The 24184-nt window shown below is 42.6% G+C and overlaps 1 protein-coding gene across 2 annotated transcripts in view; it reads right to left on the bottom strand.

The window, feature by feature from the left end:
• PDK3 (pyruvate dehydrogenase kinase 3) overlaps nucleotides 1-24184 on the bottom strand; it is a 79731-nt gene that overhangs the window by 44735 nt on the left and 10812 nt on the right. For both annotated transcript variants that reach the window (XM_018043836.1, XM_018043835.1), the window contains exons 2-3: nucleotides 8212-8353; nucleotides 3361-3432 (exon numbers count right to left, since the gene is read on the bottom strand). In XM_018043836.1, coding sequence (XP_017899325.1) covers nucleotides 3361-3432; nucleotides 8212-8353 — 214 coding nt within the window. The remainder of the gene's footprint in view (nucleotides 1-3360; nucleotides 3433-8211; nucleotides 8354-24184) is intronic.

Consider the following 24184-nt stretch of genomic DNA (forward strand, 5'->3'; position numbering starts at 1 on the left):
AAGGATGAATGAGAAGGTGTGGGTAAAAATTCAGCAATACTGATGATGAAGTGGCAATGTAAGTCAGTAGGGAAACAAATTAGTTGGGATAGCTGACTAACAATGTAAGTCATGCCCCAATTTTAAACCTTACGCCCAAAAATGGATTAAAAAACTTAAATGTAAAAGGGTGAAATTGTAGAAAAGAAAGAAGAAAACCAGGTGAGTGAGTATATAACCCTGGGAGTAAGGAAGACTGTTCTAAGCCTAATACCAAAGGCAGAAACCATGAAGAAACAAATCATAGGACTGTCTAGGATCTCAGCAATTTTATAAGGACACAAGAAAAGTGAAATCTGAGAAATATATATTCACAAGAGTTACTATTCTTAGTAAAGGAAAAGATGACCACACCCTAACAGAAAACTAGGCAAGGGGCCTGGTATCAATAGAAAATGTACCAGAGGGCACGCAAATGCCAATAACTTCACCTTCGAAATAATAAAAGAAAAGCAAATTAAAACAATGCAACACTATGCTTACCGGACTGGCAAAGAATAGCCACTGCTGGCTAGAGAGTGGGCACGTAGCTGATGAATTTCTAGGGGCGACTGAGCAGCCTGTATCAAAAGCCCAAAGAAAGTTATTCCACTCCCAGGAACTGACTCTAGGAAAAGAACTGGACAAGGTCAACAGCCGTATTTCAGAACTGTTCTTCAGAGCATTACTTAGGGTACCAAGAAGACCACAAACTATTCTAAACCCAGTAACAGGAGGTCAAGTCATCTGACTTATCTACAGGCAGACCACTATGAAATTACTAACAGTGGTGTAGACCTATAATGCTGACACTGTTATCTTTGTAAAAAACAAAACAAAACATTCTGTACATATAGAAACACATATGCCAAGTTAAAAGTATGGATGGAAGGAAAATGTTAACAGTAATTCAATTTCCCAGTAATGGAAATTTGGAGTGACTATCTGCATAGTCTTATGTTTCTCAACGATGAAACTCTTCTGTAATAAATACATATGTACAGAGACAGCAAAAATGAATAAGTCAACTCAGAAATTAGAAGGTCAAAATTATTCATGAGAAATTTTCTAATGGACCATTTATCCTTTACATAATGCTCTTCCCAATGTATTCATAATGAAATATTACTAAAGTGTAACAATTCATTACAGTAGGAAAGTGACTCAACTTATCTGTAGGGAGGAGACTTGCCTCAATGGTTCAATTCTCAGACTACTTTCCCAATCTTCTGAGGCTCCTTTTCTTTTTTGCAACAAGTCTTATTTTACATTTTTGGCCACACCCAGGGCTTCCCTGGTGGTTCAGGCGGTGAAGAATCCGCCTGCAATGCAGGATACCTGGGTTCAATCCCTGGGTTTGGAAGACCCCCTAGAGGAGGCAAGGCAATCCACTCCAGCATTCTTGGCTGGAGAATTTCCACAGACAGAAGAGCCTGGTGGGCTACAGTGCATGGGGCCACAAAGAGTCAGACACAGCTGAGTGATTAAGCACAGCACTGTGGCACATGGAACCTTAGTTCCCTGATCAGAGATTGAACCGTCACCCCCTGCATAAGAAGACAGAGATTTAACCACTGGACCACTATGGAAGTCCCAGGACTCTTCTAAACTTTGTCATTATGATCAACATCCTCATCTTCCTTGCTACTTTCACTTTACTTATGATTTCCCTGCTCACGACTCCTGTATAACTCTCACTGAGCAGAAAAGGCTGCTATGATGAACAGGACTCCCCATTCCTTCCTTCACCACAAGCATCTGGCTTCTACAACCCCAAGTCTCCCAACTAGCTTCATGGCAACCTGGGCAGGTTACTGAAACTCACTGAGAGCTGTTATCATTACGATCTCGTACACACTGGATCCAGAAGTTGGCAGCTTCTAAAGGCTTGTGTCCCTAAATCACAGGACTGCAGGAAGTACACAGCAGAAATGTAACATCACAGATGCTCACAAACCAATATCCCCAGATCTGAAGCTAGAGAGGTCAGTCAGCCAAACAAACTGTCACTAGCTAAGGACTTTGGTGAAAACAAAGCTTCTGGATTCAATTCATTTAACTTTGATAACTTAAATGACAGCAAAGGCCTGTAACAAGGAAAGCGTTACAGCCAGGGCTCTAATCCAATGCCTCCTCTTCCACATTTCATAGACCCATTAACAAAACATCTCGCGAAGTAAAAACAGTTCAGGACTTTTTTTCCTTTGCATTTTAATTTACAAGTACATCCGACCTAGCTACTCACAACTCAGACCAGCAATTCTGGCAACATGGTGCATTGCAAAGAGCAACTGTACTGAGGGAGAGTAAACATGATTTAGAGACTCAGCTCTGCTCCAAACTGACGTTACAATCTTGGGGAAGTCACTTCCCATCTTGTACCTCATTTTCCTTATCTGTGAATTAAGACTGCTGGGTTAAATGCCTCGAGCTAAGGTCACTTATGTAACGTGATATTTCTCAGTTCTTTTTATGGAACACCTACACGTAAGGCATTTGGTTGTCACAATGATGTGGGCCAGGTTTCTACTTGGAAATTCCTCAGCACAATGGGCCTGCTGTATGCATTCAATAGATGGGTATATGAAAGAGGAGAAAAATAATGGGAAGAGGTCACAATTTCTCTTGGCGGGAGAAAAAACACACTCAGAGCTGGGTGTTTTCTGGTTAAATGAAAAAGAAAAACTGGAAATATTTCCCATCAGCATGCAAAGTTAGCAGTTTCCGTGCCTAATAGCAGCAATAGAATTCAGAAGAGTTATGTTAATAGCATACTTTTATGCTTCTCCAGAATAAAAGCATTATCTTTTCTCTGAGCTCAAATGTAATTACTGCATTGAAACTTTAAAAACAAATCATAAGGGACTAAGTACATAAACTCACGTATACACAGAGGTCAGTGCATTCTTAAAACTACCACTAGGTGGAACATTTACTGCAATATTTACAGTGGGTGCCCAGCACCAGTTCACCAGAAAGAAGCACAAATATTAAGAATTAGATCATGAGGTGTAATTTGAAAGGTCTCCTGGTACTAGTTAAATTCTTAGCTCGAATTTATAGAGTGGGGAGGGAGGTGGGAAGGGGGGTCAGGATGGGTGGGGGAAGAGACACACATGTATACCTGTGGCGGATTCATCTTGATATATAGCAAAAACCATCACAATATTGTAAAGTAATTATCCTCCAATTAAAATTAATTAAAAAACTGCAGTGTTGAGCTGTTACCCATTAAGAAACCTAATGCCTCCATCCCACTTGTACTTCTTGGCTCTCAGTGACATGAGTTCCATTTACCAAAACATTTTTTTGACTTTCAGGTAAGTTTGGTATCCTACTTACTTATCCAAGACCTGAGGATCTTCAGGGCTCTTATTTTCATATTCTAGAAGTTCAAGAAAACTCTGCATATACCTGAAAAAGAGATACTGTGTTAGTTGCCTACCCAACATCCAGCCTCCTTCCCCTCTTCCTTTGTCACCAGCCAGTTCAGTCATGTCCAACTCTTTGTGGCCCCAATGGACTATACAGTCCATGGAATTTTCTAGTCCAGAATACTGGAGTGGGTAGCCATTCCCTTCTCCAGGGAATCTTCCCACCCCAGGGATCGAACCCAGGTCTCTCACATTGCAGGAGGATTCTTTACCGTCTGAGCCACCAGGGAAGCCTTCAGTTCAGTTCAGTCGCTCAGTCATGTCCGACTTTTTGCGACCCCATGAATCGCAGCATGCCAGGCCTCCCTGTCCATCACTAATTCCCAGAGTTCACTCAGACTCACGTCCATCGAGTCCACGATGCCATCCAGCCATCTCATCCTGGGTCATCCCCTTCTCCTCCTGCCCCCAATCCCTCCCAGCATCAGTCTTTTCCAATGAGTCAACTCTTCACATGATGTGGCCAAGTACTGGAGTTTCAGCTTAAGTATCATTCCTTCCAAAGAAATCCCAGGGCTGATCTCCTTCAGAATGGACTGGTTGGATCTCCTTGCAGTCCAAAGGACTCTCAAGAGTCTTCTCCAACACCACAGTTAAAAAGCATCAATTCTTCGGTGCTCAGCTTTCTTCATAGTCCAACTCTCACATCCATACATGACCACTGGAAAAACCATAGCCTTGACTAGACGGACCTTTGTTGGCAAAGTAATGTCTCTGCTTTTCAATATGCTATCTAGGTTGGTCATAAGCCTTAGAGTACCTTAAATTTCCACCCAGGTATCCATCCAATCCCCTCGCTCTCCCATGGAACCCAAGTGTTTCAGGGGAAGCTGATACTATGCAGAGCTCCTGAGTGACCAGTTTTCCTCTGGGTAATCCTATTCCTCTTGTCACTAATTCCTAATTAGTCTGATAGTCCTGGTCTAAGCCTGTCACTGCACTGCATTCCCTTGAACTCAGGGGGTTGGCTCAAGAATGGAGCCTCAATTCAGGTCACTAAAATGGTGGCTCAGAGGATAAAGTGTCTGCCTGCAATGCAGGAGACCCGGGTTCGATCCCTGGGTTGGGAAGATCCCCTGGAGAAGGAAATGGCAACCCACTCCAGTATTCTTGCCTGGAGAATCCCACGGACAGAGGAGCCTGGTGGGCTACAGTCCACGGGGTTGCAGAGAGTCAGACATGACTGAGTGACTTCAAAAAAAAAAAAAAAGAGAGAGAGAGCAGATTTGCTGGTGGTCTTTGGGAGAGAGGTGCATGGATGTAAAGCCTGGAACTGCTGCAGCTATTCTGTCACCAGGAGAAAATCCAGTCAGAACAGAGGACAAGATAGTTGGATGGCATCACCAACTCGATGGGCTTGAGTTTGAACAAGCTCCAAGAGTTGGTAATGGACAGGGAAACCTGGCCTGCTACAGTCCACGGGGTCGCAAAGAGTCGGACACGACTGAGTGGCTGAGCTGAACTGAATGAAGTCAACCCCATGGAAAGTAGGACCTTGAAAATCTTGTGACTCTCTGAATTACACCAACTCCAAAAGGTCATCCTATGGGAGGATCTTAGTTACCATTTATTGCTTCAGTCAGGCTTAGTTTGATTTTCTGCTAACTTGCTAATACACATATCCTAACTGGGACACAAGTCTATAGTTTGATTACCAAAAAAAGTGCAGAATATTTAATAAGCAAGTGTGTAATCCTGAAAAGGATGCTAAGCAGTTAGAATCAGAAATAAAGAAGATTCTTTCTCAGAGTTAACCTAAATTCATCAACATGTACATGGAGGAGAAAGAATGCCTCTTCTCAGTTCAGTCACTCAGTCGTGTCCAACTCTTTGCGACCCCATGGACTGCAGCACACCAGGCCTCCCTGTCCATCACCAACTCTGGGAGTTTACCCAAACTCCATTGAGTCAGTGATGCCATCCAACCAGCTCATCGTCAACCTTCTCCTCCATCTTCAACCTTTCCCAGAATCAGAGTCTTTTCAAATGAGTCAGTTCTTTGCATCAGGTGGCCAAAGTATTGGAGTTTCAGTTGCAACATCAGTCCTTCCAATGAATATTCAGGACTGATATCATTTAGGATGGACGGGTTGGATTTCCTTGTAGTCCAAGGGACTCTCAAGAGTCTTTTCCAATACCACAGTTCAAAAGCATCAATTCTTCGGCACTCAGCTTTCTTTATAGTCCAACTCTCACATCCATACGTGACCACTGGAAAAACCATAGCCTTGACTAGACGCACCTTTGTTGACAAAGTAATGTCTCTGCTTTTTTAACATGCTGTCTAGGTTGGTCATAACTTTCCTTCCAAGGAGTAAGCGTCTTTTAATTTCATGGCTGCAATCACCATCTGCAGTGATTTTGGAGCCCCCCCAAAATAAAGTCTGTCACTGTTTTCACTGTTTCCCCATCTAGCCTCTTTTAGGCCCTTTGAAACAGGTCCTGTTGTTGATTAGGAATACCAACATATCTCAGTCAGTGCCAGCTGACTATAATGTGTCCAATATAGATCTGGAGAATGGAGGATATAACCCGATTCAGAGATTCCAATTACTTAGAAGTGTGTGAGCTCTGCTTTGGGTCTGAACATGTCTGAACAAATTACCCCTTATCCTAATTATTTTTAGTAACTAATTACTACTAATCCTACTCTTCTGCTTTGGATAGAGGATGAGGGCATGCCACCAACTGAACATGACTGTTTAGCTTATAAACACATAAACAGGAATGACGTCTTATTAATCAGCCTCACCTGAACTTTGTGATAATGCATGATACTAAAGCATGTTCATCTCAGGATAATTTTTTAATATGGTTTCTGAGCATTTAAGGCTATGAATTAGACACTGTTAAAATCATTAGGTCAAGCCATCCTAAGAAGCCACAGTCAGCCATCCACAGTGATGCCCTCAGGCCTGCCACATGTCAGCAGATTTTCAGGCTGGCACACCATCCTTACGGAAGGGGGTGTCATTTAAAAAGATGTTATAAGTGGAAAGAGGTCAAAGATTATGCTGAGCTTCTCAGCCTGCAAGTCAAGAAGACACGGAGAACACACTTGACTCAGGTGAGTTTCACGGCCCAGTATACTCAAGGTTCACTTTCGAAAAGAAAAGGAAACGACAGATCAAGACGACGCATGCTCCTGAACTGGATTCCGAGATCAGGGTGATACAGTAATATTGAAAGATAGCTAGCCTACCCAGAATTTCCGGCCCAGTAGCAGGCCCCTAATAGTGCTTATATACTTCATGGTGGAAAATCTCTTATCATGGTCTCAAGAGCAATAAGAAAGTCTCATGCAAGCAAGCATAATACTTGCTGCTTCTAAAACAAGCTATGAATTCAGGGCAAAATCCAACTGACTCTGAGATGGAAGCCAAGGTCGCTGCCTCTCTGAGCTATCCTGGGTCCTGGGTCTGCTGCGCCAGCCATGGCTGCCTGTCTGGGAGAGGGAACTGAATACTGTACCTCTAAGACCACCCATAGACTGCTTCTCAGATGACTCATTCTCAACCCTTTAGAATGTACTATAACCAGCATTACTGAGGAATGACTGGTAAATGGCCATCCTCCAGTAGCCCGGTCTCCATTAACCCTCTAGCCACCAACTAATGAATGGCTCCACTCTCCTTGTATCCAGCCTCACGCACTCCTCCAGCTTTCTCCATGGGGATTTGCTCTCTGCTTGGAGAATACAGAGGAGACATGCAAGCATTTCCATGTAAATCCCTTTCTAAAAATACACCACCTGGTCTTCCCTCCTACCATTCAGCCACTGCCTCACACTCTGCCTACCGAGTGGGCAGTTCAGTCACAAACTCAATTTCCTCAATTAGACAGCACGTGCTTTAAGCATCACATTAAGTTATCCTGTTACAGATTTTTCAGACTTTTCATGGGGCAGATGCAGCACAGCAGGTGGCTGATCTTTTTCACTTGGACATTCCCCTTCAAATGACTTAATTTGTCCTAAAATAAGTATGATCTTCCAAAAACTTTTTTAAAAGGAAAAACAGAGAAAACCATGATGGAGACTGGATCAAAGTAACAACATTCCCCTAGTCAAAGGAAGAATTGGGAGACCTGCTCACAGGGGCCACTGCATTGGTATTCTTTCCATAATTTTCTTCACTTCCCTATTTTTTTTCCAATGAAAAATCACATTTATAACCAAAAAAATTTTAAGTCAAGAAAGTGTCTGGTACAGTTGACAAGTTATTTTCCTTAGGACAATTATACACTGTCTTGAGATTTCTCCACCACCACCCCTCCCCCTCAGAAAAACTTGGGACTTCACTGGTGGTCCAGCGGTTAAGACTTTGCCTTCCAACGTAGGGGGTGTGGGTTCAGTCCCTGGTCGGGGAGCTAAGATTCCACATGACTCAGGGCCAAAAACCTAAAACATGCAACAGAAGCAATGCTGTAACAAATTCAACTGACTTTAAAAATGGTCTGCATCAAAAAGAAAAAAACTTAAAACTCTCAATTACCTAAAAATTCAGATTTATAACCAGAAACAAATTGAAAAGTCAAAGAAGTGTCTCATACAGTTGAAAAGCATTTTCCTTAGGATAATTACACATTGTCGTATCAGTTAAAAAAAAAAAAAAAGCCCTTTAATTACCTAAGAAACCCAGCTATCCTGAATGAGTCATACCCACAGGAAGCAGTATGTGTACTTTTAGGGAGAATGGTCCCAATGTCAAATGTTCTGAGCATTCTGGGTAGACCCATCTGCCCCACACTATGTACTTACCAGCTCTGAACCAATCCCACAGAAGGGCGGTTAAGCAAGTTCTCCGGCAGAAGATTAACTTCTCTCATTGTGTTAGCCAGGCGCACAGGAAGCTCCTTTCGTAGGAACATATATGAAGTTTTCTCACACGCATTATCTCTCCCTATTAACAGATGAAAAATGTTCCATGATTTTATACCCTAACAGATGGAATAATAAAGGGTTCTCATGGTAGCCCCGGAGCAGGCGATGGCACCCCACTCCAGTGCTCTTGCCTGGACAATCCCATGGACGGAGGAGCCTGGTGGGCTGTAGTCCATGGGGTCACTAACAGTCGGACACGACTGAGCGATTTCACTTTCACTTTTCACTTTCATGCATTGGAGAAGGAAATGGCAACCCCCTCCAGTGTTCTTGCCTGAAGAATCCCAGGGACGGGGGAGCCTGGTGGGCTGCCGTCTATGGGGTCGCACAGAGTTGGACACGACTGAAGCGACTTAGCAGCAGCAGCATGGTAGCCCAGTGACTGGCTGGGAAGAAAACATTAAGTAACCCTGCAGTCTCTAGTTAAATCTTTATCCTCTGAAATAGCAAGCTTAAGAAAATAATTTAATTAGAATAGAAAAGGAGCGTTTATTCCAAGAGGCAACCTCGAAAGCTATGTTTTTTCCCTCTGCACAAATACATCCCTAGTGTTCCCAGTGTTGGAAAGAAAAGTGACCTGGGATATAATCAGAATTTGTTTTCAAATAAACCCTGTGGGAAAACTGCCAAATAGAAAACTAGGAGAACGTGTAAATCCACTCCTGTTCACAGGGGTTTCCAGAAGGCAGCAAACCCATTCATTCCACCGACATTCACCTACTGTGGGTCGACTGCTTCCTAAGACTTTCTTCAAACATGTTTCTCTCAGGACCAGAAAGCAGCCACAGACCCTGGGTCTGACTGAGACACAGGACTCGGGAGGTGCCCAAGAAGCCAGCTCACAGGTGCCCTCAGCAGTGGAGTGGTAGCACAGTGAGAGAAAAGATACCAGGCCACGTGAAAGAGGAGACCCCGAGCCCCTTCCCTGGCTGCCATGTGACCCCAGCAGTTCCATGATTGGTCTTGCCCCCAAGCCCCACCCTGCTGTAAATCCGGTGAGGATGTGACAGCAAGGACAGGAGCTCTGGGGACAGAAATGTGCTTCAGCCTCAACTCCGCCCTTGTGGGGGGTGGGAAACCCTTCTTAAGCTTCTTAACTTCTGAGTTTCAGCTGTCTTAATCTGTAGAATAGGGATGAAACATCCATTTTTGTAAAGACGACATGTGACAACATGTACAGAGCCTGATACAGAGCCAAGTGTTGAGTGAATGCTAGTTCTTCTGTCCTGTGATACTTACAGGTCCGGCCAAACTCCCTCACGATCGGATAGGCCTGCCCAATGCCCCATGTCCCCTGCAGGCTGCTAGGAAATGGGCCACCTCAGGGCCAGGCCTGGAGAGAAGGAAGCAGGGCTCACCTCCAAACTCTCCACTTTCTTCTGCCTATGATGAGGCAGCAAATTAGAGGTTCAGAAGTAAATCCATTCTAACACTTCTAGCCCAGTTCTGGTTTCTTCCTTTCCTGTTCTCAGCAAGTGAGACTGGAAATAAAAGAACCCACTTTTGAGGCTCATCTGCAGAACCTCTTCTGCCCAATGCCCCCTGCCCCCTTCTCCATTTCCAGAAAAGTCAGAATAAAATATTAAAGTCTTAACCCATCCCTCACTTTCCTCATTCTAACTGAGTAGTATATTGAAGGCCTCCAATAAATCTTTAATTAATCAATAATTCTGCTTTTCCCTTTTCTCCTAAGGGAAATATTCCAAAAAGGAAGAGAAGTGTAGCATCTCAGCAATGACCTTCCAACACTTACTCGATACACATTTATCTGGCCTTAGATGATGAACACAATGATTCAGGCTGCTTTGCTTCAGATTATATATATATAAATATATATATATATAAAATCATCCCTGAAATGTTCTGCATAAATATAATTTTTATGGATGAACCATTGTTCATCCAAGTGCATTAAAAATGCTGATATTTCAAAACAACTTGTGGTGAACCTCATTATAAAATGAAGGACCTATTATCTAAATTAAAATGGGTATGCACGTTTGCATGTACCAGGAGAAATAGTTTGTATCCTGGTTATATAGAAAGGACATTTTCTTTAAAAAAAAAAAAGCACAAAAGAAACGATGACGTTCTCCTTGGAGAAGGAAGTTAGGGAATGGAAAAGAGCAAGAACCCTGTGGTATTGAATTGGAACTGGAAGTTATCAGCATGACCTCGGTATTCTATCTGAGTTTTGGGGGCAACAAAAGTTGACCTGCTTAAGTCGCCTTGTCCACAGCATGAGGAGCCACAGATGAACCGCACAGTGGCGGTGGGGTGGTGGGAAGCAGGATGAGAGGGAGGCTCAGGAGAGGTGACAATGGGCTGGCAGCTGCCAGGTGACAAGGGGTGATCAGGTTCATATCTGTTCTGGAAACCCACAGGGCTAGATGGCTTCTGAGCTGAAAGGTTTTCAGATTTTAGGAAGTTAAAAAAAATACATCCGCTGCAAGAAAGAGCCCAGTCTACACAGACACAAGTGCAGTACAACCTGTGAACATCCACACTGAGCAGGGAGGATCATGCCCCAAGCCACTTCAGGCCAGCTTTCACCACAGACTGAGTTTGAGCACCAAGGGTATAAAAAAAGAACTTCCATTTGTCAAGTTTTGTGGATTTCAGAATTGAGATCAAAGGTGACAGAGCCTGCAGAAGAGTAATGCCAAGATTGGATGCCAGAGAGGGACTTGGGTTTAAATCCTGAGCGCCCACTGGCTTCACGAATGCCACCAAGTGTCAGGACACGTCTAAGAATGGGACGGAGCTCACAGAGGTTGCAGTGAGGGTTAAAAAGCGCTTAACATTTCACATGAACAGGTTTTTTAAATTGAGAAGAGGGGACTCATTAAAGCACAATCACTAATAACACCGGATGGTAGAAAGCACAACAGCCCGAGGCCACAGGGTACCAGATCAAACAGACTGACGCTAAGCCCCGTGAGCGTGACTGCATTCCCGTTCAGCGAGGTCGCCTGTGCTCATTTGATGATTCTACGTAATTAAAAAAGGATTAAAAAGGATTAAAGTATGTTCTGTGTCCCTGCCACTCACTTTTCTTTTCTTCCTCAGCAAAAGCCTTGAGGCTTGCATTGGTCAACTCTGCACTAACTAGAGGCCAACTAACTACAGGGCGTGGCCTGAAATAACCAAATTTCAGGAAGCATTGATTCTAGCCTTCCTAGATGATCAGCCTTTCATAAACTAGCGTTGAAAGAAATCTTATTTGTCTGTATACCCATCCCCCACCCCCATGGCACTGACTGGAGTGCCTCACCTATGGAAGCTTCTCAATGATTTACTCCAAGAATAGAGAATACTTTCAGAAGTTTGTTTTTTTTTTTTTTTTTAGAGTACCTGCAAAAATCTCAGGGTTTGCCTCCTACATTCTAATTTAGCTTCAGAGATGAATTCTTTGTACTTGGATACCTTAATTATACATCAGCTTAAACAGGGGGGTGTCTTTTATCGTTAGTTAACTAGCGAGCCTAAAAATATATATGGAATGCCTGATTTTTTTTAACCTTTCTGTGGTTTTCCTCTTCAAAGTTTTTTGTCCTGTGTGTTAATATTAAATACTCACTTTAAATCAAAGGGTTTCAACCATTTTTTTTTTCAGTTAACTTACCAAAAAGACACTTTGGGTTTTAATTCAATGTCCTCTCAAAAGGGTTGTGTTTTTCTAAGGCTTCTGGCATACTGAGTATTTTCCACTTATTCTTCCCAGTCATTTGACTTCATTTTTTCCCTGCTTACTTGGCTTCTCCACATTCCTTAATTTTGATTTTCTATTTTTATTCTGCATTCCTTCATGGACTTCATCTTATTCAAATTTACCGATTAAATCTTTCCCTAGTATTAGTTCAGAAAATGAAGAAGCAGCATTGGGTGAGAGGCATGGAAAATTCTCATTTTATGAACTTAAATACACTCGTGTATTTCTTCAACTTTTCCCTCTTTTTTGATGACCCTTTAACTCTCTTCTGTTTTCTGTTTGGTTTTCATACTTCATCCTTTCATTGAGAAGTTGGAGACAGTTACTACATTTGCAAAAAACTGTGATTGCTCTGTCTAGAAAGGTTCCAAAGAGCTTTCCAATTCACCAAGAGACAGGATAAACAGACACAGAAACACAAATGACTTTTTCCATAAATGACTTCTGATTTAACACGGTCACCAATAAGTGATGGTCACCAATAAGAAAGCAGCATTTGACCAGCCTTCTGAGAGCAAGAGTACTGACTGATTATTCTCTTTCTCTGGTTTCCACTATGGCCTATATTTCTGGTGAATCTCTAATCCTCTTTTCGACCAATTTACAGTAAGTAGGAAAAAATTATTTCTTCAGTTAATGGAGTGATCTGATAATTAAAGCATAGGGCTGAGCACATGCCTCCCCAAAATGTAGTCTCCTGTCTGGATTACTTAAAGGCTATCTTTATCCACATCTTTCAGCTTTACTACTTGGTGGGAGATGTTTTGGGAACCAAAGCAAGGGAATCAGAGAATGGAAAAGCAAGGCAAAAATAGAAAAATTAGCAGCAAGGCAGCAACACCCAACAGAATGATCAGCTCATTCTGATAATGCTGCTTTTTCTAAATATCAATTAAATGTTTGCATTTACAATGCATTTTTACCACTAACCATGTTAGAACTGGACACAGAACAACAGACTGGTTCAAAATTGGGAAAGGAGTACATCAAGGCTGTACATTGTCACCCTGCTTATTTAACTTACATGCAGAGTACATCATGTGAAATGCTGGGCTGGATGAATCACAAGCTGGAATCAATACTGCTGAGAGAAATATCAACAATCTCAGATATGCACATGATACCAAATTAATGGCAGAAAGCGAAGAGGAACTAAAGAGCCTCTTCAGTTCAGTTGCTCAGTCATGTCCGACTCTTTGCGACCCCATGAACTGCAGCACGCCAGGGCTCCCTGTGCATCACCAACTCCCAGAGTTCATCCAAACTCATGTCCATTGAGTCGGTGATGCCACCCAACCATCTCATCCTCTGTCATCCCCTTCTCCTCCTGCCCTCAATCTTTCCCAGCATCAGGGTCTTTTCCAATGAGTCAGCTCTTTGCATCAGGTGGCCAAAGGATTGGAGTTTCAGCTTCAACATCAGTCCTTCCAATGAATATACAGGACTGGTCTCCTTAGGATGGACTGGTTGGATCTCCTTGCTGTCCAAGGGACTCTCAAGAGTCTTCTCCAACACCACGGTTCAAAAACATCACTTCTTTGTCACTCAGCTTTCTTTATAGTCCAACTCTCACATCCATACATGACTCCTGGAGAAACTATAACTTTGACAAGACAGACCTTTGTTGGCAAAGTAATATCTCTGCTTTTTAATATGCTATCTAGGTTGGTCATAACTTTTCTTCCAAGGAGTAAGCATCTTTTAATTTCATGGCTGCAGTTACCATCTGCAGTGATTTTGGAGCCCAAAAAAATAAAGTCTAACACTGTTTCCCCATCTATTTGCCATAAAGTGATGGGACCGGATGCCATGATCTTAGTTTTCTGAATGATGAGCTTTAAGCCAACTTTTTCACTCTCCTTTCACTTTCATCAACAGACTCTTTAGTTCTTCTTCACTTTCTGCCATAAGGGTGGTGTCATCTGCATATCTGAGGTTATTGATGTTTCTCCTGGCAATCTTGATTCCAGCTTGTGCTTCCTCCAGCCCAGCGTTTCTCATGATGTACTCTGCATATAAGTTAAATAAGCAGGGGGACAATATACAGCCCTGACGTGCTCCTTTTCCTATTTGGAACTGGTCTGTTGTTCCATGTCCAGTTCTAACTGTTGCTTCCTGACCTGCATACAGCTTTTTCAAGAGGCAGGTCAGGTGGTCTGTTATTCCCATCTCTTTCAGAATTTTCCACAGTTTCTTATGAGCCACACAATCAAAGGCTTTGGCATAGTCAATAAAGCAGAAGTAGATGTTTTTCTGGAACTCTCTTGCTTTTTCGATGATCCAGCGGATGTTGGCAATTGGACCTCTGGTTCCTCTGCCTTTTCTAAAACCAGCTTGAACATCTGGGAGTTCACGGTTTATGTATTGTTGAAGCTTGACTTGGAGAATTTTTGAGCATTACTTTACTAGCGTGTGAGATGAGTGCAACTGTGTGGTAGTTTGAGCACTCTTTGGCATTGCCTTTCTTTGGGACTGGAATGAAAACTGACCTTTTCCAGTCCTGTGGCCACTGCTGAATTTTCCAAATTTGCTGGCATACTGAGTGCAGCACTTTCACAGCATCATCTTTCAGGATTTGAAATAGCTCCACTGGAATTCCATCACCTCCACTAGCATCGTAGTGATGCTTCCTAAGGCCCACTTGACTTCACATTCAAGGTGAAAGAGAAGAGTGAAAAAGCTGGCTTAAAACTCAACATTCAAAAAACTAAGATCATAGCATCCGGTCCCATCACTTCATGGCAAATAAGAAAGTGGAAACATCTTCCTAAATTCCATATATATGTGTTAGTATACTGTATTGGTGTTTTTCTTTCTGGCTTACTTCACTCTGTATAATCGGCTCCAGTTTCATCCATCTCACCCTGTATGCAAGACAGGGAAAGAGACACAGATGTGTATAATGGACTTTTGGACTCAGAGGGAGAGGGAGAGGGTGGGATGATTTGGGAGAATTACATTCTAACATGTATACTATCATGTAAGAATTGAATCGCCAGTCTATGTCTGATGCAGGATACAGCATGCTTGGAGCTGGTGCATGGGGATGACCCAGAGAGATGTTATGGGGAGGGAGGTGGGAGGGGGGTTCATGTTTGGGAATGCATGTAAGAATTAAAGATTTTAAAATTAAAAAAATAAATAAATAAATAAAATTTAAAAAAAAAAAAAGAAAGTGGAAACACTAACAGATTTCATTTTCCTGAGCTCCAAAATCACTGCCCACGGTGACTGTAACAATGAAATTAAAAGATGCTTGCTCCTTGGAAGAAAAGCTATGACAAACCTGACAACATATTAAAAATGAGAGACATCACTTTGCCGACAAAGGTCCATCTAATCAAAGCTATGGTTTTTCCAGTAGTCATGTATGGATGTGAGAGCTGAACCATAAAGAAGGCTGAGCACCAAAGAACTGCCTTTGAACTGTGGTGTTGGAGAAGACTCTTGAGAGTCCCTTGGACAGCAAGGAGATCAAACCAGTCAATCCTAAAGGGAATCAACCCTGAATATATTCATTAGAAGGACTGATGCTGAAGCTCCAATCCTTTGGCCACCTGATGCGAAGAGCTGACTCACTGGAAAAGACCCTGATGCTGGGAAACACTGAGGGCAGGAGGAGAAGGGGATGACAGAGGATGAGATGGTTGGATGGAATCACTGACTCAATGGCCATGAGCCTGAGCAAGCTCAGGGAGATAGCAAAGGACAGGGAAGCCTGACATGCTAAAGTTCATGGGGTTGCAAAGATTCAGACACGACTTAGTGACTGAACAACAACAATGTTAAAATGGGTAAAATATATATTTTCAAAATAATATTTCAGGGGAATCTTTTTTGTTTTTCTTCAGTTGTATTTATAAGATTTCAATCTGTTGAAAACACTGAATTTTAAGATAGGTATTTTAGAACTTACCAGAGCTATAAGCAATGATTAACTGAACAGTCCTTCCAAAGAAACAGTGGAGAGCTACCAAATGATTGTAAATATCCTTCAAAAGAATCCCTCCCCACTCACTCTAGCTTTATTTGTACTTTGGGCTTCCCAGGTGGCGCTAGTGGTAAAGAATCTGCCTGAAAATGCAGGAAACACAAGAGACACAGGTTCGATCCCTGGATCGGGAAGATATCCTGCAGTAGGAAATTCTTGCCTGGAACATTCCATGGACAGAGGAGCCTGGCGGGCTACAGTCCATGGGGTCACAAAGAGACCATCTGACTGAGCACACACACACACTTTGAAAATGTCTGTTTCACTCCATGTCCAAAAGTATTATTTCACTGCCTGGGAAGTTTAAGTTTTCCTTTGGGAAAACATACTCCTGAATTTCAAGAGATCAAGATAGGTAGTGGGTTTGAGATCTACCAAACTTGAGGCTGAGTCCACTCTAGGCTGGACCATTTGGGTTATTACTACTAACAGCAAGCCGGAAACTTCAGAGCAAAAGAGTCTAAGATCAGGCATTTCACACACCCCTCATTCCCTACCAGACTCAATGCCCCAACAACAGCCAAGTGAAAGTAGAGGCGCTCAGTAATGTCCAACTCTTTGCAACCCCATGGACTAGATAGTCTATGAACTTCTCCAGGCCAGAATACTGGAGTGGGTAGCCTTTCCCTATTCCAGAGGATCTTCCTAACCCAGGAATTGAACTCTGGTCTCCCGCATTGCAGGCGGATTCTTTACCATCTGAGCCACACAATAGCCAGCTATCATACTATTCCTCTCAGCCCAATGTCTATTTTATTACGCTCACAGATGCTGTGGGTCAGGAATTCAGAATGGACACAGGAGGTAAGGCTGCTCTGGAACCTCAGCTGGGAAAACTGAAACAATGGGGGAGTGACTGGACTGTTGGGAGCTGAAAGCATCCGAAGGCTTCCCGCTCACAAGGCTTCAGTCGACTACTTGCAGACTGAGACTGCCCACTGGAGCATCTTCTGGTGGCCCCTCCAAGGGCCTCCTCACAGTATGGCGGCCTTGGGCTAGCTGGATTCTGGGATGGCTTCAATAAAAAAGGCAGAGGCTGCATGGCCTTTTATGACCCAGCCACAGAAGTCACACTGCTAGTCCCCTTCTGTCACACTCAAATGGTCTAAGCAGCCATAGCTTGCCCAGGCTCCAGGGATAGGAGACCAGACCTCCTCTCCCGACTGCCGCCCACTTGGTGGAAGGCTGGCAAGGGCACATCACAGAACAGCATCGTCATGGCCGTCTTTGCACAGTGCCATCTGTCCTCTAAGATGTTCATCAACAGGTGTAGAAGATGATTTATTTCTCAAATTACACTTCAAAGCACTCTTCTACTACCTGAATTTGTTTTCTTTGGAGTCATTTTTGGGCCATTTATTTTAGTTTCTCTCGCTGTGGGCTCTCCTCAGATGGCAGGTAGCCCTTGCTTACTCAGTGAGGCAGCCTAATGACTAAGGAAGCACCCCAAAAGCCTCATGGATTACATAGGTCTTTTTGGTGGGGTCCTAACACCATACCAGCTTCCCTTATTCACCTTAAACAGTTCATTCATCGTCTTTAGAGAAGAATCCTCTTTTCGCCCTTCACCTTGCCTAGGGGTAGCTGCCTGCCTACTAACATTCTCATGGTCAGGTTGGAAGGTAACCCTTCGTTTTTCATACTTCTGGTTCATTCTCCAGTTTTCATTCAGCCAGCTCTACCTGTTACTCCCGCCCTGTATCCCTGGTGCTGCCTTACTAAGGTAGGAGCCCCTCTGGAGGTTGCAGTGCCTCCTGAGTATGCTCTAGACCCCAGCTATCCAATATAGGAGTCATGAGCCATTAGGGAAAACGTGAATATTCAATTACGTTATAATATCAATGGTAAATTCCCCAAGTGTGCTCACTGTGTCATGGATATTAGGAGAACACTTTTTATACTTATGATATATTAGGTTGGTGCAAACGTAATTGCGATTTCGGATTGTGAATTTAAATCATTATAATTAGGCTCAAACACACCTTTATTAATCAAAATAGGAACCATTACTATCAACACATTTTTGCCAATGAGAAATAAGTTCATTTATTCCTGTAGCATAAAAATCCATGCATTTTCTGCCTCCTGCTGGTTGTGGAAGCATTTTCCCTGCAAAAAGTTGTCAAGATGCTTGAAGTGGTAGTCGGTTGGTGAGTGGTCACGTGAATATGGCAAACGAGGCAAAACTTCATAGACCAATTTGTTCAATCTTTGAAGTGTTGACTGTGTGACATGGGCATTACTGTGGAGAAGAACTAGGCCCTTTCATCTCATTGATTTGTTGAGCATACTTCTCAGATATAATGGTTTCACTGGGATTCAAAAAGCTCTAGTGGATCAGACTGGCAGCAGACCACCAAACAGTGACCCATGACCTTTTTTTGGGAGCAAGTTTGGCTTTGGGAAGTGCTTTGGCGCCTATTCTAGGTACAACCACTGAGGTGATCATGGCCAGTTGTAGTATAAAATCCACTTTTTATCACACATCACAATCGGACTCAGAAACAGTTCACTGTTGCGTAGAGTAAGTAAAGACAATACTTCAAAATGACAATATTTTTGATCTGTGGTCAGCTCACAAGGCACCCACTTATCAAGCTTTTCCACTTTTCCAATTTGCTTTAAATGTCAAACAACTGTAGAATGGTCGATGTTGAGTTTTTTGGCAACTTCTCAAATAGTTGTAAGAGGATAAGCTTCAGTGATGGCTCTCAATTGGTCATTGCCAACATCCAATGGCCAGTCACTACACTCCTCATCTTCAAGGCTCTCATCTCCTTTGCAAAACTTCTTGAACCACCATCGCACTGTATGTTCATTAGCAGTTCCTGGGCCAAATGCATTGTTGATGTTGCGAGTTATCTCTGTTGCTTTAACGACCCAAAAAATACAAACAACCCTATCCGAGAATGGGCAGAAGACCAAAACAAACATTTCTCCAAAGAAGACATACAGATGGCCAACAGACACATGAAAAGATGCTCAATATTGTTAATTATTAGAAAAACACAAATCAAAACTACAATAAGGTACCACCTCACACGGGTCAGAATGGCTATCATTAAAAAGTCTACAAATAACAAATGCTGGAGAGAATGTGGAGAAAAGGGAACCCTCCTACACCGTTGGTGGGCATATAAGTTGGTGCAGCCACAATGGAAAACAGTGTAGAGATTCCTCAGAAAACTAAAAATAAAATTACCATATGATCCAGCAATCCAAACAAAACTATAAATCAAAAAGATACATGCATCCCTATATTCACAGTAGCACTATTCACAATAGCCAAGACATGGAAGCATCCTAAATGTCCACTGAAATATGAATGGATAACTAAGAAGTAATGCACATATACAATGGAATGCTACTCAGCCATAAAAGAATGAAATAATGCCATTTGCAGCAACATGAATGCAACTAGAGATTATCATACCAAGTGAATTGAATCAGAAAGGTAAATACCATCTGATAGACATATGCGGAATCTGAAACATGATACAAATTAACCCATATCTGAAGCAGAAACAGACTCACATAGACAACAGATTGGTGTTTACCAAGGGGGAGGGGGTTTGGGGAAGGGATGAAGTAAGAGGTTCGGGTTAGCAGATACAACCTTTTATATATAGAACAGAGGCTTTCCAGGTGGCACAGTGGTGAAGAAGCCGTCTGCCAATGCAGGAGACGTGGGTTTGATCCCTGGGTCAGAAAAATCCCCTGGAAGAAGGAAATGGCAACCCACTCCAGTATTCTTGCCTGGAAAATTCTATGGACAGACTACAGTCTGTCCTCTATGGAGGAGCCTGGCAGACTACAGTCCATGGGGTAGCAAAGAGTTGGACATGACTGAGTGTTCATGCAAACAATAAGATCCTACTGTGTAGGTTAGGGAACTACACTCAGTGTCCTGTGATAAACCATAATGGAAAAGAATATGAAAAATGTGTGTGTGTATACATACATATATAATTGAATCACTTCTGTACAGCAGGAATTAACACAACATTGTAAATCAACCATACTTCAGTTTAAAAATGAAAAAAGTTTTTAAGGAAAAAAGCAGTCATCTGAAAAAGGTCTTTCTATAATTAGAGCCATTCTACATTAAAAAAAAAAAAACCCTACCAGAGCTATTGTATTCTAAAAAAAAAAAAAAATCTCAAACAGAACGTGCTACTATATGCAGATCTTCCTAATGGGGTCTGAGGCCCATGCTACCTTCATGTAATGTTTTTGATGCTCTTGTAAGAAAAACAAGAGGGTGCAGGGTGATTGTGACGAGGTTCTCAATTAAGGTAGGTGAGGGTTACTGGATCCTTCCCCGAAGGAGATCTGTGTTTGGCTGAGGGAAAGTGAGTAACATCAACTAGCACCTTGACCCTCTCTCTTTAAATATCTTCTTTGTTGGCTCTTAAAATATATGTGTCCTTGAACTTCCCAGGTGGCTCAGTGGTAAAGAATCTGCCTGCCAATGCAGGAGATGCAGGTTTGATCCCAGGGTCAGGAAGATTCCCCTGGAGAAGGGAATGGCAACCCACTCCAGTATTCTTGCCTGGAGAATTCCATGGACAGAGAAGCATGATGGGGTACAGTCCATAGGGTCACAAAGAGTTGGACACGACTGAGACTGAGTGCACACACACACACGAACAGATTAGTGAGAAACCTGCCCTTCTCTATGTCAGAAGGTCAAACCAAATTATACGTACATTTCACCACAGGGCCACAATTTCTGCCCTTGGCTTGGGCAATCCCTTTCCCATCAGCCCTCGTCACTCAGTTCTATGTCCCATGGATCTCAGGATTCCTCAGCATAATACCTGGCACATCGCAGGTGTTTACTATTTCCTGATGAGCACTGAAAATTCAAATACCTAGTAAGTTTCAGTATAAACTTACAATAGCAAGTAAAATTCAGGGGTTCAAGATAACATTTGCCGGTAATGGTTAATTCCTTTAATAGATCATTTCATTCTATATATCTGCTTGAGAGTATTCCAATCTTTATAGTTAGGGGAAGAGCCAGAAGGTAGACAGGAAGGTGATAATAAAGTGGCAGTATGGTGTGTCGGGCCAGAGGGACATTTTGAGAATGACTTCACAAATAAAGTGGCTGGAGTATGTGAGCAACAATCATAGCCAAAGCCACCACCCAGATTCACATCATTTTAATTCCAGAAGCAGGGTGGGTAGGGGTTAGGATCTAGTCCTAACGGTGGATGGTGAGTTAACAGAATGTCTTGTTGTCATGGAAGCAGGAACAGTTAAGTCAAGGTCACAATGTACTCATCATTGAGGTTAACTGAGGCAAAACCTTAAGTTAACCATTACAGTGAGTGAAGAAGCTTCAAAGCCAGTCACGCTAAAAGCACTATGTTTCTTGGAAAATGATTAGTTTACAGAGCTGGGACCTTCAGCCAACAAACTTGAAGATAATTAACATTGGAGGTTAAGAGCTCCCTTCGCAGGAAGCTGGTTTCATCCAGGAAACACTGTGTCACTAACTTCCCACAACAAAAGCAGAGCCAACATCTACTGAGCACCAACCATGAGCCACGCACTGTGGGGCATTTTTTCAAGTTCACGGGTGCAACAGGCCTATGGTTCAATGCTATCATTTCCATTTTATAGAAAAGGACACTGAAGTTTACGTAGTGGGATTAAGTGATTTGTCCAAGCTCACACTGGTAGGCAATGGAAATCAAGCTTTGAGTACAAGTCCACACAGACCAGTTATGGTATTTCCCGAGAGAAACAATAGGCACACTAACAAGGGTGGGTCCTTTGAATAAGTAAATAAAGTAAATGAAGTGTAAGTAAGTGAAGGAGGTAGCAATCTGATGGCTCCAAAGTGATAACACTAGACAAACATGAGATTACACAATTTCCTGATTGTTTAAGCAGAACAAATTTAGACAAAACTCCAGGATTGCTAATAGAGACTGTTTGCTAGAAAGGACTGCACTGGGGTAACAGTACATTAGGTAGGAAAAAATGGTATGTTTAAAAGCTCAATCTACCTGAATTTTAACTGTGGTTTTGCTCCTAATTTTGCTTAGGTAAGATACTTAAATCATCTACGCTTCAGTGTCTTTCTTCAAAAGAGGGAAACATCTGTTTCACCTGGATGGAACTGTAGCTCCATATGTCTACTACTGTGTCTGGTCAAAAGTGGTACGCAAAGGTAAGTTCCCTTGCCTCCTAGAAAGAATAATTTCTGGCTCCCTCTGGAAGAGACAGCCAAGATGTTAGGTCAACAAGTAGCTAGCGCTGTGGGCAGCCTCCTCATTACCCGGTGCACCGCCTTTCTTGTGTGTAAAACTGGGGAGGTTGGACAGGGGATCTCTAAGCTCAAGCGCCCACTGAATCAATCTACAGGGATAAGATTTTCATTTAGACACCTTACAATTATTTATCCTGCACCAATCCTGCCCAATGTACAATCTGGGACAACTCTGGAGAGAGCATTGCTAGGAGTGAGTAGCCAAGAAAAGGAGCTAGAAATCAAGAAAAAGAGTACATACATAATTTACATATGTTTTCCACAAAAACACACACACACAAAGAAACGAAGCCTCCAACGATGCTTTGGATAAAGGACAATTAGGTTAGGGGCTTCCCTGGGGGTCCAGTGGTTAAGAATCCACCTTGCAATGCAAGGGATACTGGTTCAATCCCTGGTCCGGGAAGATCTCACGTGCCACAGAGGAACTAAGACCGTGCGCCACATCTACTGAGCCTGCGCTCTAGAGCCCAGGAGCCACGACTACTGAATCCCATGCGCCTAGAGCCTGTGCTCCACAGCAAGAGAAGACACTGCAATGAGAAGCCCGCACACACAACAGAGAGTTGCCCCCACAACCAGAGAAAAGCCTACGCAAAGCAACAGAAACCTGCTGAAGTGAAAAAAGAAAATAATCTTAAAAAAAAAAAAAGGACACCTGGGTTAACACTTCACATATACTCAGAAACCATCGCTATTACACAAACCTCCAAGGAAGAGGTAGAGAAAGCATGCCACAAACTCATGGTATGCAAACATTCTGGCTACCTCATATATACTGACGTCTCTGTCCCAACTTCTCATTCATTTAGAAGCCCTTCAAAGGCAGCAACTATACCTCAATGATTCTGCAACGCTTCTCACTTTCCACTTCATTCTGAATCCAGAAAGTCTGACAAATACTGACGGACTTCTGGGAATTCCCTGGTGGTTCGATGGTTAGGACTCGGTGCTTTCACTGCCAGGGCCCAGGCTCAATGCCCGGGAACTAAGATCCCACAAGTCACATGGCATGGTCAAAAAAAAAAAGTTGATGGACTCCTAAACATCTTAAGTGTTAACCTTTAGTATCTCAAAGACTTTATCGCTTAGTGTTTCAGAGCTCTTGGGCGAAAATTTTAACAGATCAAACAAACTTCTTAACACTGGAAGCACATTATAGTCACCAGTAAGTAAAAAATACCAGCACCTAGATCCTACTCACAGAGACTAATTTAATTGGCATCTACAGGGGTTTTTTTTTTTGGTGGGGGGGGTGGTTTTAGGAGTTCCCCAGATAATTCTCAGGAGTGCTCAGGGCTGAGATTCACTGACCAGCATCTAATCCCAGAAAATTCAACAGCAGGATAAACCAAAGACCTCCTCAGGCTAAGACAGTGGCTGAGCATCCAAAATTTTTCACTGACCCATCTATTTTTAGCCTCTATTTTCCTGTTTGAGTTTTGTTTCAGCCTCCTAGGAAACTGACCACACTGGGGCACATGACAGGACCAATACAGGAACGTTAATATAGCAAAACTTTCTGCTTAATGCTTTTTACTTCATCTCAGAAGCAAGAGGAAAAATTAACCAACTGTATACAAAGTACACAGTCACATATTAAGGAATATCTGCTACCAAGCTTGAGGAAACAAAACACTGTACTCTTCTAGGACAGATTCAAGGTAGGGTCGGGTAAACCCTGAGTCTGCTCTGGGCAACAAAAATGTAGCAATTCTCTGGGGAAAGATGCGCATGTTACACAGCACTTGGGATACTTAACTTCATGCCTTGAGAAAATGTTAAAAGAGATACATAGCGATTTATTCCCAAGAGTGACAACTGTTCTACACTGACCTTCATGCCCTAGTAAGAAAGCAACATT

Source organism: Capra hircus (genome assembly GCF_001704415.2).
Source record: "Capra hircus breed San Clemente chromosome X unlocalized genomic scaffold, ASM170441v1, whole genome shotgun sequence".
NCBI lineage: Eukaryota > Metazoa > Chordata > Mammalia > Artiodactyla > Bovidae > Capra > Capra hircus.